This window comes from Antechinus flavipes, chromosome X (assembly GCF_016432865.1).
Source record: "Antechinus flavipes isolate AdamAnt ecotype Samford, QLD, Australia chromosome X, AdamAnt_v2, whole genome shotgun sequence".
In the NCBI taxonomy this organism is placed as follows: Eukaryota; Metazoa; Chordata; class Mammalia; order Dasyuromorphia; family Dasyuridae; genus Antechinus; species Antechinus flavipes.
The window spans coordinates 81,050,119-81,067,363 of record NC_067404.1 but is presented as its reverse complement, the minus strand read 5'-3'; the positions used below and the strand labels follow the sequence as shown (position 1 = coordinate 81,067,363).

The following is a 17,245-nucleotide window of genomic DNA, read 5'->3' as shown; positions in this document are numbered from 1 at the left end:
ACCAAAGGGAGGAACAAAACACATGAAAGAAAAAAATAAACCTAAAAAAGGTGAAGATAGTATTGGAATTGCCTTGAATCACCGCACTGTTGAAAAGAGTCATGTTATCACATAATCTTTTGTTGTCGTGTTTAATGATCTCCTGGTTCTGCTTGCTTCCTCTGCATCAGTTTATGTAAAGCTTTTCCAGGCTTTTCTAAAATCAGCCTGCTCATCATTTTTTTCCTTTTTTTTTCTCTCAATTTAAAATTTTCAAAAAAGTTTTAATAGTATTTTATTTTCCAGATACCTGCTAAGATTTCAGTATCATTTTTGTAAGACTTTGTGTTCTAGATTTTTCTTCTCCTCCCTCTCTGACCTCCTCCTTCCCCAAGATAGCAAGCAACATGCAATTCCTCTAAACATATTTCCATATTTGTCATGTCGTGCAAGAAAAATCAGACCAAAGGGAGGAACAAAACACATGAAAGAAAAAAATAAACCAAAAAAAGGTGAAGATAGTATTGGAATTGCCTTGAATCACCGCACTGTTGAAAAGAGTCATGTTATCACATAATCTTTTGTTGTCGTGTTTAATGATCTCCTGGTTCTGCTTGCTTCCTCTGCATCAGTTTATGTAAAGCTTTTCCAGGCTTTTCTAAAATCAGCCTGCTCATCATTTTTTTCCTTTTTTTTTCTCTCAATTTAAAATTTTCAAAAAAGTTTTAATAGTATTTTATTTTCCAGATACATGCTAAGATTTCAGTATCATTTTTGTAAGACTTTGTGTTCTAGATTTTTCTTTCTCCCTCTCTGACCTCCCCCTTCCCCAAATCAGCAAGCAATATGAAGTTCTTCTAAACCTATTTCCATATCTGTCATGTCGTGCAAGAAAAATCAGACCAAAGAGGGGAAAAACACATGAAAGAAAAAAAATAAACAAAAAATGGGGAAAATAGTATTGGAATTGATTTGAATTATCTCACTGTTGAAAAGAGCCATATCCATCAGAATTGATCATCGTTTAATCTTGTTGTTGCTGTGTCCAATGATCTCTTGGCTCTGCTCACTTCACTCGGCATCAGTTCACGTAGGTCTCTCCAGGCCTCTCTGAAATCATTCTGCCGAGTTTCTTATAGAACAATAATCTTCCATCACATTCATAGACCATAACTTCTTCAGTCATTTCTCAACTTTGGGGCATCCTCTCAATTTCTAGTTCCTTGTTGCTACAAGCATTTTTGCACATCATGGATCCTTTTCCCTCTTTTAGGATCAGAGAGGAATTGTGAAAAATCACCCTGATTGTTAGTTAGTAGGGAGGAAGGGAGCAAAAGTTGTAAATAGCATGGTTGAAGAAACTTGCTTCATTGTTCCAATGGTTTGTTAAATGTGCTTCTGGACAACACATCTGGGGGATCTTGTGTTGTTGGAGCCACAGCAGACCTCAGAAGTCCACCATCTGGTTCTTCCCGTGACTGAGAAATTGGACACTCAGGTGGCGGAAGGCACTTGCCTGGGACTAGAGCCCTTGCTCTTTGCCCCAACTCCTCTTCTTGGCTTGGTCAGCCATTCCAGCTCAATTATTTGGCTTTCCTAGTATTGCAGTCTCTCTATTCCAGAAGTTTCCCTGTTGGGTTGAACTAGAATTGAGAATTTCTCTAGGAGTTGATTAGCCCCTGAATAGTATTGCTTCTCTTATCCTGGGAGGATGGGTTCTGTCTAGACTCCTTGGAGCCTGGGAGATTCCGATCTTTGAGATCAGAAAAGTGGACACTATCTCTAAGTTACTAGTTACGTCATGGGACAAAGGATGTATTGGTGTATTGTGTTCTATGTACGGAAAGATGTCAAGTCATATGTTCCTTACATCTCCCGTAAAGGTTGGACAATCCCACTCCGCACTCTGTTGGACTTCAGTCCTCACCAATAGCATCTGGGGCTTACCTCTAGAGAGAGCACATTCAGGTACCCACTTATGGTCTCCCTTCAGAAGGAAAAGCAGCTGGTGACGAGATGCCGGCCCAACAATCAGACCTTCACTTAGTTTCCCCAAGGAAAGGCGGGCACAATTACTTGTTGGTCAAACCCTTTGGCCTTTGGTTTTTTCTTCAGATTTTTAAGGAACGAGAGGAGGACCTGAGACGGCTGTCCCGTCCTTTGGAATGTGCTTGTTTTCGAACGTCCATCTGGGATGAAACGCTTTATAAGGTCAGTATTTTCTCTCTAAGTTCTCTCAATTTAAAATAAGTATCTCTAAATCATGCAAAGAGATTAACAGAATGAACGAAACACTCTCTAACATGGGTATTTTCTCCCCAAGTTCTCCCAGTTTAAAATGGGTATCTCTAAATCATGGAAAGAGACTAACAGAGTTAATGAAGCACTCCCTAAGACGGGTACCTTCTCTCCAAGTTCTCGCAGTTTAAATTGGGTATCTCTAAATCATGGAAAGAGATTAGCAGTGAAAAAAATACTCTCTAAGATGGGTACTTTCTCCCCAAATTCTCTCAGTTTAAAATGGGTATCTAAGTCATGAAAAGAGACGAGCAGAGTGAATGAAACACTAAGATGGGCACTTTTGATGTGGTTTGAATGCTCTCAATTCCTGGTGGTCAAGAGGTTAGTTGTAGTACGGGAGAGTTGTTAAATATCCCCTTCAAATTGCCGCAGGTTTAGAATGAAAGAATTCACTCATTCCCGAATTATTAGTTGCAAAATGAAAGTTTATTGTTGGATAGAAATCAGTTTGCCAAGGGACTGACTTCTATAATGGCAAAGACCTATTAAGGAAATGGAGTTTTGGTGCTGAGAATGCTTTCTCAGTGGGCAGAAGGGTCCTGGCAGCTGAGCAAGCTACCAAGGTCTGCGAAGACCTTACTTGATGGAAGCTGTTGTATCTTGGTGGGGACTGGGACAACCCAAGCTAATCAGACCAGAATTCCTCAATTGAACTAGAATTGAGAATTTCTCTAGGAGTTGATTAGCCCCTGAATAGTATTGCTTCTCTTATCCTGGGAGGATGGGTTCTGTCTAGACTCCTTGGAGCCTGGGAGATTCCAATCTTTGAGATCAGAAAAGGGGACACTATCTCTAAGAGTGATTATCTTAAAGGAGACACAACTTAACTGTTTCCCTTCCTCTTCACTTTCTCTCCAAATTCTCTCAGTTTAAATTGGGTATCTCTAAATCATGGAAAGAGATTAACAGAATGAAAATCTTGTTTAAGTTTTGACTAGTGGGAAAATTAAGTGTCGCAGGTTACTTCAACAACTTCCTAGTGGTGTTTTTGGTGCTTACCCCCAATTGACTTCTGGCAGTCAGGAGGTACTACAGTGGAGAGAGCCCTGGCCTGCAGTCATGAAGGCCTGAGTTCAAATGCAGTGTGCCCCTGGGCAAGTGACTTAAGCAGTGTTTGTTCCAGTTTCTTCCACTGTAAAATGGGGCTCTTTCCTCTCAGGCTTGTGAAGATCAAATGAGCTCATATTTGGAAAATGCCCAGCACATAGTAGGTTCCCTTCCTTCCGTTCCCCTCTCCCTTCTGGAGTCTTGCCTGAATCTGTAAAGGCTTTCCAAATCAGAATGAATTACAGGTTTTGTTTAGACTTATTTTGATAAGGATCTTCCTGGCAGCAAATGGAAACTGAAGGCTCCCTGACCTGGGATCCAGCCCCTCGAGCTGGGAGAGAAATCCATTCTCCAAGCTGAGGGTAGTTGGCACTTTGGTGGGATGAAACCTGTTCTCCCAGGGACAAGTCCACAGTGACAGGAACGAGGGGCACGGTGGCAGGGAAGCTTGGAGAGCTTAACTGGCTTGTCTGGGAGTTAAGGCCGGCTTTCTGAGGGGGGTTGTACATACATATGTATACATAGGAGTGCACACACACAGTATTTGTACACACACACACACACACACACACAACACACACACACACACACACACACACACACGCCTTTCCCGTCCCAGCTTGCTCCTTTCCCCAAGGCAACTGCTAGAGAACTTGAGGGGCTTGATGAATTTTAATGATAGTGCTGGCCTGGATTTTTCCCTTCCAAATGTTAATGAAGGCATGCCTGTATTTAACAAAGGTTTTAATTGGAGTAACAATCAGTTGCTAATTTCCATTCACTTCCATTCATTCACCCCCTTCTTGCGGTAGACCTTTGGCTTGGTCCCTAAATCCTGAGCCTTTATTGCAGAGTTAAGTGAAAAAAGGAAATTTCACATCTAGGGCCTTGCCAAGGAGGGAAAAACCTTTGTGGAAAAGCTTCCCACGAGTTCAGTTACATTAAAATGCTTCCTGGCCCTCTGAGTTTCTTCAGTAAAACTATTTGCAAAACTTTGTCTCCCAGTGGTTGTCCTTCTGCAAATAAATGGCCCCCCTAAAGTGGCTTTGGGTTTCCCCGAAGCCTTTCTTTGCAAGAGCAAGCCCAGGATCTCACAGTCCTCCTTCTGCTCTTCCCCCCGGCAGGCTTGGTCCAGTATCGTCTACCAGCTCATCCCCAACGTTCAGCAGTTGGAAATGAACCTGAGAAATTTTGCTCAGATTATTGAGGCGGATGAGGTGCTTCTCTTTGAAAGAGCTACTTTCCTGGTGAGAATTCTTGGGAGTTGGGCAGGTTTTGTATTAGTTGAGCAGCGGCGGCGGCAGCCTGGGTGTGTGGGGCTTCATGGGACGGGGCCATTTCTTCCAGGTTAATGTTTCCCAAATGGGGGCAGCTAGAATGGCCCTATGGGTATTCTCCGAAGGTTTCTGTAGCAATGGGTAATTATTCGATACTTTTAGGTGTAAATGCACTTCACTTTGTAGACCTGATCATTTTGGGAAAGTAGGCGATGGAAAGTGAGTTTTGCCTTAAGTTTTTTGGACTGAATTCTCAACTTTGCTGGGTCACATTATTTGAAAAGGTATGTGAAAAAAATAGAAAAGAAAATGAAAAAGTACATGGTGGGAGAATCTGGATGTACTCCTTGTCCTGGGAGTGGGCAGGGAACATGCCCGAGGACTGCAGGTAATTGAAGAGCTCTCTTGTGGAACCGGAACTGTACTACCTGGAGGGTAGAGCCAGCAGCAGTGCGTGAGAGTTGAAAGAGTCCGAGTCCAAATTTGGCATGGACCTTCCTTATCATTCGGGGCTTCAAAGGGAAAGGAGCCGCCTCCGCTGCTCCGGGCACCGGCCTCCCTCGGAGCTTCGAGCTGGAGCCAGGTGACCAATCGTCCGTGACTTGAAAGATGGCATTCTTGTTGAGGGGTGCTTTGGACTAGGTACCTCTGAGATTTTGTACCCTAGCTGGGCCTTCCTTCCCCTTCGTTTGGGCTTAAGCAGGCCACTTGTTCTGGTAGCCAGTAGCACCACACGCCCCGGGATGTATGGCTGAAGAGCCAAATGTCTTTTCTGCCCAACCCCACGAGGAGGGATGCTCTAACCAAAGAAATGTCCAAAGCCTCTGGGAAGTGCATTTTTATTCGTTAAGCGTTTCGACGCTTCAAGCACGACAGCGAATTCTTCATTTGATTTTTCTGGGCTGTAGGTGGAATTCTGTTTTAAATGAAATCTTCTGAAATCATTGGACAAAAAGATTAGGATTTAGCATTTTCATAAAGTTCACTTTGGAAACAGTAGGGCTCCCAAATAAAAAATAGACTTGAGATCATTTAATCCAATTATAGAAAATCCAAACAGTCTGTTCAGGGCTAGTCCCCAAAGGGACTTTGAAGTATCCCCAAGGTCAGGGGGTAATGCCCTCATTAGTCCAACAGAACAGGTCCACTGCCTCTTTTACTTGACGGCTTGAAGATTTCCATTCACCCTCCTTGTGTCTTTGGCTTTTGTTCAATCAGCCGCCACGTTTAACGTGGCCGAGCTTGTGGTCCACTAAACCCCTTTGGGATTTTGGAGACCAACCCTATGTTGTACTTGGGAAATCGATTATTCGAACCCATAGGGAATCCTTGACAGTTAGCTCTGTAAAACATCATCTGATTTGATTTGGCCCAGTCTTTCGGGAGCCTGCCTCGATCATCGTGTGTGTTAACTGCTCCTTCTAATCCGATGTCTGATTTGGCATCCCAAATCAGAGAGGCAGCCGTGGCTTGATGGGAATTACCCACGACTGTATTAAATTGCACTGGGTGGGAGTACTAGAACCTCTCCAGAGTTGACATTGAGCCATTCTGTTGGTTCTTAGCTCAGCTGCTTGTACTATTGTCAGGCTCCCATTTCTCTCTTTTTGAGGAGAGACTTTATGAGACATCTTTTGGGGGGACTTTTCCTCCCCAATGGAGATTCAATCCAATCCAGGCTGATCTTGGCACTAATAGATAGGTTTCTGGAGTTGACTGGGGCACTGTGGGCTGCTAAGTAGCCAGACTGTCAGTCACTGGATGAGGTCTCGGGTGCACAGGCTCCAAGGCTCACCCTCTAGACCACCGTGCCTCACACTACCTTAATGCCCTTGTCCAAAAAAAAAAAAATAGGTCATCTGGTATAACTTGTTTTTGCTGCAGCCAGGCTGGCTTTTTTGTGAGCACCTCTTCCTTCTCTAGACATTTATTAACGACCTATGTTTAATAATATATTCTGGGGTTGTGCCAGGAATCACCACAGTCACTGATCTGTAGAGGCAGGCTGTGTTCTTTTCTTCTCTTTGAAGATCCCGACCTTTGCCCTTCTGCAATCATCTTTGCCTCTCCGTGTGCTCTTACTTCTGCCCAGATCACCTCTGGTGACATGGGTCGCCAGTCAGTCTTTCCAGTACCTAAAGATGGAGTTCATCCGGGGGCTCACCTTCACCAAGGCTATTTGCCCACTTAGCGACTGGCACTGCCTCTTGCTTTTTAGAACATACTTGTTGGGTTTTAAGTCTTGTCTTGTGAATGAGCTCCGATCCCCTAACATGCACGAGAAAGCTTTGACATTGCCTCTGACTCTCATTCTGCTCTTTGGCAATAAAAATCGACACAAAATGGTGGTCAACTGAAGTCTTCATTGCCCAGGTTCAAAGCCATGACGCCACTGGACCACGAGTTTCTCTTTGGTCCTGGGGTCAGAGAGAACAGTGGTCAGTTCTCACCTCTGCCCCTTATTGGCTTTGTCAGTCTAGGCAAGTTGGTTAAGCCTCCATTTTCTCATCTGTGAGGTGGGGAGATAGGACTCAATAAGGTCTCCGAGGTTTCTTCCGATTCAAGACAATTAGAGCTTCAGCAGCAGGTTAAATGATTTCCCTAGAATCACCCCAGCCAGGGTCCTGAAAGATTTCAAGCTGGTTCTCTTCTGTCTCGAAGGTCCAATGCTTTACCCACTGCACTGCCCAGCTGCCTCTAGTTGAACCTGTTCCTAGTTCTGCTTAGAATAGAAATAATTAGAGAATGTTCGTTTTTAATTATGGGGAATGGGGATTCCCACGAGCCTGTGTGCTTGGCTGAGGGAAAGTTGGGTTTTGAAAACATTCTGACCTGCTTCTTGCTCCCTCAAAGCAGAGAGGGCTGGAAGGAAGCCTTTGGACACTTCTACTCCCCTTTCATTGGGGCACAGCTCTGAGGTGGGGGCTTTGACTTTTGTCACTCTGCCCTTCCTTCCCAGGCTTTTGTGGAAATAATGGCCTCTCCGAGCCAGTTACGTGCTCCTAGAGGGTCGAGATTCTGTGTATTTTAGGGATCGGAGTGGAGCTGCTCCATTTGCTTTGGGTCTGCCAGTCTGGACTCAGCTCTGACCTCCGCCATTTCTACTTTTGTGACCTGAAGCAAGTCACATAACCTGTCTGGGTTTTGGTTTTCCCCTCTACAAAATGAGTGGGATTGATTGAAGAACATTTCCAAGGCCCCTTCCAGCTTGAAATTTCTGATTGGAGGCCTTGAATAAGGAGAACTGAAAGGCTTTTGCAACGTATAAGCAGGGCCCGATGGAGCCTTGGGCAGGATTTATCAGTTGGTCATTTAGAATCAACACTAAGAAATATCTTAAAATGGCTCCAGCTCCCAGACTAATCCACCAAAGCTTGGTTATTTGGCCTGTAATATTGCTGAACTGTACGAATACTTCAGACCTCCCAGACTTAGAGCTTTACTTTGAACTCCCACAAGCACTAACTGAGGTTAGTGGAGGGTGGGGCTGGGTCTTCAGCTGGTAACAGGTAATAGCCGGGGTCTTGATCTTCTGTGCGTGGAATATGGATCTCTGTCCATGATGGCCAAGAGCTGCCTGGCCGGGGCGGGGGAGAGGTGGGGGAATCATTAATAAGTAAAGGATACTTTTCTTGTTCATGGAAGGCAATTTCCATAGCTATTCTGTATAAGCAAATAAACCGAGTCACAGAAACCATCTTTTGTTTCAGGGGCTCAGATCTAGTAGAAACACATTTATTAATTTCCCAAGGAACCATTAGGATTGTTCACTGGGATGAGTCTCCATTTTTCTCCTCCTCTCCCATTAGCCAAGAATCCCAACTAAAGAGAAGTTTGACTCTATAGCTCTCTTTGGGGTGGCTCTAGAACTCTAAACAGCTCTATATGTCTTGCATCATGATTACATCCCAAGAGAAGAGTATTTCTCTAAAGGAAAGGGGAAATAAGTGAGACATACATTGGGAATGATAAAGTGTGACCGATCATGGCCTCAAGGAGTCTGATGAGATAACATTATCTCAAGTCACTGAGATCCCAAGGGTTTCAAATCCTTAGGCCTGGAGGCATTGGTATCAGGGAGATGAGAAGAATATTCCTTCAGTGTATTCTAAGCACTTGGGCCCAGACTATTCATCCCGATTCAGGCAGCTGGTGGCTTTCCTGAATTGGAGGCTTAGGGCCAAAGGCTGGGACTCAATTCTCAAATGGAGGCTTCGAGAATCTTCAACTTTCCCGGCTTCTTGGCCGCAGGATCCCCGGTTACTCTTTGGGGATGTTCAGAAAACTGAGCGCGGGCTAAAGGTTATATTTGTCTGATGTCACGCATATAGCGTGCAACTAAAAGGGAAGGATCTCTCACCGCAGACGGTTGTAGACAAGGGATCTGCCCTTGCAGGACATTGTCTCTCAGGTCCTTTGTACTTAACGGTGGCTGGTTCTATTTTTTCCCCCGCAGGTGATTTCCCATTACCAGTGTAAAGAACAACGTGATGTCCATAGGTTTGAGAAGATCAGCAACATCATCAAGCAGTTCAAGCTGAGCTGCAGGTGAGTGCCGCCGGTGGTCGCCTATTTGTCCATCTGTCCTCGTGGACACATTCGTGCTTTCCCTATTGTATGAGGCCGTGATGGTCTGCCACCTTGGGGCTCAATATGGGCCTGTAGAGAAACAGCTCTTTGACTATTCCTTTTAATAAGGTCTGCATTATTTTTAGTCCTGCACTGGGAATTCTGGGTTTGTAGAGAGCAGTCGTTATGGGGTTCCAGGGTAGGATTTTTGTGTCCTTCAGTCCCGTCTGACCCCGTCTGGGTTTTTCTTGGCAAAGATATCAGAGTGGTTTGTTCGTTTTATAGATGAGGAAACTGAGGCACGCAGGATCAGTTGACTTGCCCGGGGTCACACGGCTAGGACAGCTCTGGGACCAGATTGAATGTTCTTGACTCTGGATCCCTATCCGTAGCCCTGGCAGTACAGTTCCTAGCCCCTGCTGACGTAACTTTGACCTCATCTGAGTACATCCCATCCCGGGTTTGGCTTTCGCGGAATGTGGCGTAGAAGAAAGATGGCTAGTTCTGGAATCAAAAGATCTGGGTTCAAATGGTGGCTCAACACATAGGCAAGTTTCAGTTTTAGGAGTCCAAGGTCTGGCAGTCAGTAGCAGATGAAGTCTGTAATCGAGCCCAGGTTTCCCTGTTTCCAAGTACCTGTTCTTTGTGTACCCGCATGGAGCACGAGGTACTTGTTGATTCACTGAGTAGCGATTAGGAGACTCAGAAGTGGGGACATGAAAGCGTCCAAGGAGAGGACTCCACGTCGGAGTCTGGCCCTCATTTTTGTCCCCTGGGAGCCATTTTCCATTTGGCCGTGGTCCATAACCTGCTTTTTTTCTCTTTGGCACTCACCTTGAGTCGTGGGCTCAAGTTGTGAATACTTGCCAGGTGTTAACATGTTATAGATGTTATTCTTGATGTCTCTGGTCTGCTTAAAGTCAGTGCCTCGTTATTCCACGGAAATTAGCCTTGGGAGGACAATGGATGGTGAATACCGTAATCACACTGTTAAAGACGGAGAATAAAGCATTTTAGTGGAAATCTTTCCAAGTCTACCAGGAGAGCCAAAAGGAGGGGGCCTTAGTTTTCCATTTGAATGGACCATGGGTAATGGTACTTTGCCAAGACTGGGGCCTATTGAGCCTCTAACTTCAAGAAAGAAACGGGAAAGTGAAAGTTGTTGGCTTTTGGTTTGGAAACCAATGGGATCCTTTCTTTAATTATGATCGTGAAAATATAATCTGAATCTTCAGGTTAAAGACCACTTTGCTCAGGCAATAAAAAAATCATATTAACTGATTTTTCCAAAAGTGTTTTGGGACCTTCTGGGGAATCGGCCTAATTACTCTCCTTTGATCTGCATTTCAGTAGCTGCTTTGCATTCAGATTTCCAGGAGCGTTTTGTTGCTCTTCTTCCCTCCCCCATTGACTTTATAGTGAGCATATTTTCTTTTAATACTCTTGTTTTTGTGCTCCTAGGTTGTCCTTCAGTTGTGTGTATTTGAATTCCCAGTCTATTGTTTTCTCTTTTTTCTTTGGGGAAGCTTGCCATTGTGGATTCCAGTTAGTTTTGTCAGGCAGGACACACGTTCTGCTCCCATAATTCTCATTTCCTTTTTGAACCACTTAGGAATAGAGCCTTGTGGTTCTAGGTTCTTCTGACATTCCGCAGAATCCTGTGTCTGTCTCATCAGGCATTGGATCGGTTTCCTTTGTTTTGCAGTATTTGTTCATGGATTTTGGAACGAGTTTACTGCATTCGGAAGCCATATTTCCTGCAGTTAAGAGTTTTTCCACTTGATTTATCTGTTTATGTTCAAGGTCTTTGAGTTTTCTTGTTCTTGAAATCTTTGGTCCTTTCAGTTCCCCCCTCCCCTCTATTTTCCTTATTGCTCACTTCCTGACTCCCTCCCTGCTGCTGCTGGTTTCCTTGGGGACTGGATCTCAGACTGTGTCAGTTTGTTTCCATACTGGAGATTTCATAGTTCATCAGCCTGGCTCTTCGCCACAGCTGACTTTTGGGTAGTCAGAACCATCCAAAATATATTGGATAGTGTACTATAACTCTCTCCTCACACACTCCTTCTCTCCCCCCCCCCCCCCATCCCACATGCAAAGTGTCCTGCCCTGATGACATGTCCCATTCTCTTTGTTCCTTAATATTCTGTCTCAGCACCAGCAGGTTAGAGCCTTCTTTCATCAGTATCAGTTCTTCTGGCTTTTAGCCCCTAGCAGGGCTTTTGTTCTAGAAGGACTTTGGCCAAGCTAACTGTTGAGGCAAGAGCAGGCTTCCACAGCCTGGAGCCCTGGGTCTTGATGGCACAGGAAAGAGGGAGGGGAGCCTGGGATATAGGGATGGTTTTTGATGTCAGTTTGTGTTGTGTCCTTGGCTCTGCTTGTATCACCTTGTTGGCAATAGCGTTGGAGCTGAGGGAGGGATACTGAATGAGCTTGAGCTCAGGGAACATTAGTTTTTAGGTTTGGGGGAAATTTTTTAACCTTCTTTTGGATTCTGGGTGTCCTACACCATGGAAATGAAAGTAGCTGAAGTTTCTTTATCTTTGGTGCATCATTCGGGAAATGAGTGGACCACAACATAGCCTTTGCACTCTTTCTGTTGCTGTTTGCTTGCTTTTTGTTTTTCTTCCCAGGTTATTTTTACCTTCTTTGTAGTTCTGATTTTTCTTATGCAGCAAGACAACTGTATAAATATGTATACGTATATTGCATTTAACACATACTTTAACATATTTAACATGTATGGGACCGCCTGCCAGCTAGGGGAGGGGGTGGAGGGAAGGAGAAGAAAAGGTGGAACAGAAGGTTTTGCAAGGGTCAGTGTTGAAAAATTACCCATGCATATGTTTTGTCAATAAAAAGCTATAATAAAAAAAAAAGGAATGTTTAAGAGATCATGGGGATTGATTGGAGAAAATTACTTGTCCGCCATCTTGTTGTTCACATGATCCAGAAGTCATCTGATCGTTGGCTTTAGAAACCCTTTAGAAGGTTTTATTTAGGGTCTACATAGCCAAGGGAGACTGTAGAAAAGATGGGATTCTCTGGCTTTGTTTTGAAATAGCTTTTATCCTTTCCCTCCAGCAAGCTGGCGGCCTCCTTCCAGAGCATGGAAGTCCGGAACTCCAACTTTGCTGCTTTCATTGACATCTTTACTTCCAACACCTATGTGATGGTGGTTATGTCTGATCCATCGATACGTAAGTTAAGAAAAACAAACAGCTTACAAGTCTCTCGATGGTATTGCTTTTCTCTCACTAGAATGTAAGACAGTCCCCAAAACAGATTGTGGATAATCTAGGCTTTTCTGGGAGGTAGAAAGGAAATCCCAGGCTTTACGCCTTGTGATGCAGAGCTTAGGCTGACTGGTAATTGGAGCTGCTGATGTTAGTATACTGAAATGCCAGCTGGCTTTGCCGGATTCTTAGGACACTGCATGGACTTGTCCATCCTTCTTCCCTACCCAGAGGTGCCATTTTCTCAGTTTGTGCTGTAAGACGAAAACGTGTTGGCACTCGGGCTTCGGCCGCCGGATCCAGAGTAGCCATGGGGTCCGGTGCTAATTCCACTTTGCTCTACCTTTGATCCTACCTTAGACTGCCGAGATCCAAGGGCCCGACCACTGATTACTACCAAAAATGGCTTTCTCTAATTTCCCTTTAATTGAATTGATGATGGTGGGAATATACAGATGTCAACACTCCTCTTCCATCAGATTTTTCCCAGAGAGGGAGGGCTCAACGAAGAGTCCTCGTGCCTTTAGTCCAGATCTGTGATTACATTATGAATGACAGATTCTTCTCAGCCAGCTCGGGGTGTGGGGAGAGGGGGGTTGCCTTCACACACCCACACCTGCTGCTCCTCTATTCCTGTCTTTAAAACTAAGCCCCAGCTTCCCAGTTCTGGATATGGGATGAGGCACTCTTCCCTAATCTGCTCAGGAAAGGACATGTGTGAATCCTTTGGGGCCTTCCTCTTCTTTCCTCTAGTTTTCCTCAGTAAGAAAAAAAAGGCATTTTGTCTCAGTGTTTTAGGCCCGGCCCTGAAGGCTCTATGTACCCTCCTCACTTAAACAAATGCAGAAAGGGGGCTGGCCAATATTTGATCACTTGCAAATGCGTATTTGGATATATTTTAGAGTCTAAATAAGATGGCTTCCAGATCTATTAGGAGGCATTTTATTAAGTGACTACTGTGTGCAAAAAAGGAAACAGGAAGTTAGGAACTTACAACCCTTACCTTCTGAGCTCGAGAGGTAGAATGGCCTGATCTGGACGGAGGACAGAGGAGTTAAAGGGAAGACTCAGGTTGTGAATCTAGGATTCTGGGTGAATGGCAGGTGGTCCTGTGGCCAAATAGGAAAGCCCAAAGAAGGGTGAACCGCTTTTGGACAGAAGCCATCTTTTCCGATTCCCCTCTGTTGTAGTTCCCTGTTGTATATTCCCCTCCAGTAGAATGGAAGATCTTGAACTCATTCTCTGTACCAGCCAAATGGCTTGCTGCTCTATGACCTGGGCCCAAGCCTGGGATGTCCCCCTGCCTTACCTTCACTCTGGGGGACCCCATCTGTACCAACCAAGTGGCTTGCTGCTCTATGGCTTGGGCCCAGGCATGGGATGTCTCCCCGCCTTACCTTCACTCTGGGGGACCCCCAGCTTCTTCAAGGCTACACTTGGGGACTAGCTAGCTCCTCGATGTGGCGGGCGCTCCTGGCGGCCCTTGGCCCTCTCCTTCTCAGGACACAACTTGGATGTCATCGACCAGCTTTGCTGCTCGGGAGGGCAGAAGTTCTGTGAGAACAGGGCCCGGCACATGAGTGCTGCTCAGTGCTGGTCAAATACAAGAAGGACCGCCCTAGAATATTTGGGAGTGCCGCTTCATCTGCTGCCCATTTTAAAGAGTGAGGTCTTTCCACCGCAAGCAGGCGTTTTCCTCGGATTTAACGATGCACCTTATTCTTTGGGGATTAAAAGACCTGTGTCCGGGAAAGATTTTTAGGCTCAGTTTCCCTTTGGATGAATTTTTCTGGACTTCAGAGCCTTGGTTCTTAACCAGTGTCGTAGGGTCTAGCTTCACTCTCATGTTTGTCTTGCTCTCCCGTTAGACTTTGCAGAGTGATTCACAGAACAAAGACTAAGCGAACTTCATTTAGAAAAGGTTTTGAGCAGGAACTCAATTTCTCTCTTGGGGGACGTCATCCTCGTTTCCCTCGCCACCAAAGTGATTTTGCTGCAGCCCAACAGCCGGGTCCCCTTTTTGGTACCGTGGCCGCCCGTGGGGACGTGAGGGTACAAATGGGCCGGGCCCCTAGGGGCTTCTTTGCTGCTGCTCTAAACTGGATCCCAAGCCCCCTTGAGATGTAACCATTTAGGCCGGACAGTGGCGGTCTGGACTCCAGACAGGCACTTCACGCCTACTTTGTGTTCTCTTTCCCCCCTTCCCTCCCCCGTAGCTTCTGCAGCCACCCTGATCAATATCCGCAATGCCCGGAAACATTTCGAGAAATTGGAGCGAGTGGATGGACCAAAGCACAGCCTTCTCATGCGCTAAGTGTGATCATGTGACACATTGGGAAACATCGGAACTCCATTGTGTTCTGGGTTTGCTCTTGCATTTTGAGATTTTAATATTGCTATTATGTATTCAAGCTTTGACATAAGTATTGCTTGTCTCCTAGATTTTTCCCCTCTGCTCCCCCCTCTTCCAAATAAAACACCAGGTGTACGTACACCCCGTACCCACCAGTGCACTTCCCCGTGCATATAGCCACTTACCTATAATCCAGTGCCCCCCCCCCCAGGCCCACGGATATAGGGCGTGATTTCCTTAAACATCATCTGAAGATCTACCAGATCATGAAGAAGGTCTTCAAGTAACAGGAAGGGGTCCTGGGGCACGAGGGGAGGGGACTTGCAAATCTTGTATTAACTTAGTTCTAATAGTGATGCATGCCGAGCTTTTCCTTTGGAATATTCTGCCTCTGATTATGAATGACATAAATGGAATTTTGCTCTTTTATTAACCAAATGCTGAAAAGCATTTTCGAATCCTTCCTTGTTCTCTATTATTAGAAAAAAATGTACTCCTTAGGGCTCCCTAGTTCCCCGCCCCTTGCATGTATTTATCTTTTCATTGTATTGTTTTTGTCCATTTTGCCATTGGATCTTCAGGAATCCATCCCCAATTTATTCCTGGAGAAGTCCTATGTTACCCCCCTCAATGGCAACTTTTTAATTACTCTTATATTATCTGTATTAACCTTTAGACAAAATAAAGTAGTTATGGCAAAAAAAAAATGTGAATGTTTCTGGCTTTCTGAGATGGTTTTGGGGTCACCTTCAAGGAAGATGTCGGGGAAAGAGGGACTCACATCCAGAAGTGCCCCGGCCTGCTGGCCTCTTCCTCCTGCCTGTGGTGTCATGGCGCCCGAGCACCTGCCATCTTGTGGGGCGAGCCACAGTAGGCAATGGGGGGCAAAAGGGGAGTCCCTGGCCTCGAGGAGCTCTGGGGCTGCTTGGAAGAAGGGGAAGACCTCCCATGGCTCCCCTAGTCCCATCTACTCGGCTGAGAAGCTTGTCTCCTATTTTACTGGGGGAAAAAAAAGCAGGACCCTTAACATGCCTGCAGGCCTCTGGGCATCCCCAGGGTCTTTGACACTTTTGCCCATTTGTCTGTGTTAACCCATTTTCCTTGGTAATTTATGGGGAGAAGGGAGGGCAACAGGGAGCCCAAGATAATCCTCAACCTCCAGCTCCCACGGTCAGTGATTTGAAGGCAGGGATTCCACATGTTTTTTATGTCATGGGCCGGACAACCTGGTGGAGAAACCTGTGGGCCCCTTCTCAGAATAAGACTTTTAAAAGATTAGCTTTCATTCGGTGGATGAAATGGTTTTCCCAGAAGCGAGAGAGCACATTTCTGGGAACAGACAAGAGATTCTGTTTCCATGTTTTTGTACATAGAAGTTCCAGAAACAAAGGATGGATTTTGCTGGAAATCAGGAGCGAGAATCCCAGGTAAAGAAGCTACAACGGGGGCAGCTAAATGTACAATTCCATTCTACTTTTCAGTTCCGGAGGAGAAAAGTTAGTTGTAAAGGAGGAGAACTTCACCCAGGAAACCAAAAAGGCTATTTAGTATTCTAGCTGCTGCCCCTTGCCCCCAACTGTTTCAACAGTTCCTAGTTTTTGTCTTTTAGGCGTTCAGATGAGTTAGAAAGCTGAGGTCCTCTCCGAGCCATCCTTCAGTTAGAGCTCTCCAATAAACAGAGAATGGCCTTTGAACTCCAGACCCAGTTTTGTCCTACTGTTGTTCAAGTCTCTTTTTCTTTCCTTTCCCCCCACCGTTAAGACAGCCACTCTGATCAGTATCTCCAATGCCGGGAAACATTTTAAAGGGTTGACGAGAGTGAAGGGACCAAAGCCTGGCCTTCTCCAAACACGATTCGGGCCTCGGGACAGTCTTGGAAATACTGGACTTAACTGGTTACTGGGGTAGTTGGTTTTGGTTTTTGAGACGAATGTAGCTCATCACATCTATATTCTTACCCTGTGCCTCTTCTACCTCCTTCCTTCTTTAAACTAGACACAGGTTTGGGAGCAGCTAGGTGGTACAGTGGATAGAGCACCAGCCCTGAAGTCAGGAGGACCTGAGTTCAAATCTGGTCTCAGACACTTAACACTTCCTGGCTGTGTGACCCTGGGCAAGTCACTTAACCCCAATTGCCTCCCGGGGGAGGGGGGCGGGGATAGACACAGACCACATCTTCCCAGATATCTGCGCAAGGCAAAAAAAATGTTCCTGTACCCATATTCAGCACCCTAGGGACTTGGCCTGGTAGTCAAACAGGGAGAAGCACATGATGTCAAGGGGACTTTCACAGCCCCCAAGGACAGGTGACTGGTACCGAGTATGAGATCATTTAGTGACACGGGCCAAGGTCTCTGCTTTGGGCTCGTCTGTCTCTGACTGGGAATGTCAAGGCCAGACTTGGGCTCTGTTATCAGCGAGAAGCTACAAATCATTCCTATTCCCCTCCTTGTTTTTGTCAGGGAATACAATGTTGCTTGTTA

At 45.5% G+C, this 17,245-nt stretch overlaps 1 protein-coding gene across 4 annotated transcripts in view; it reads left to right on the top strand.

The window, feature by feature from the left end:
- RRAGB (Ras related GTP binding B) overlaps positions 1 to 15,469 on the top strand; it is a 43,754-nt gene extending 28,285 nt beyond the window's left edge. For all 4 annotated transcript variants that reach the window (XM_051968677.1, XM_051968679.1, XM_051968681.1 and 1 more), the window contains 5 exons: positions 2,095 to 2,190; positions 4,452 to 4,574; positions 9,061 to 9,152; positions 12,258 to 12,373; positions 14,626 to 15,469. In XM_051968677.1, the coding sequence (XP_051824637.1) occupies positions 2,095 to 2,190; positions 4,452 to 4,574; positions 9,061 to 9,152; positions 12,258 to 12,373; positions 14,626 to 14,723 (525 nt within the window). In that variant the 3' untranslated portion in view covers positions 14,724 to 15,469. The remainder of the gene's footprint in view (positions 1 to 2,094; positions 2,191 to 4,451; positions 4,575 to 9,060; positions 9,153 to 12,257; positions 12,374 to 14,625) is intronic.
- The last annotated feature ends 1,776 nt before the right edge of the window (positions 15,470 to 17,245 follow it).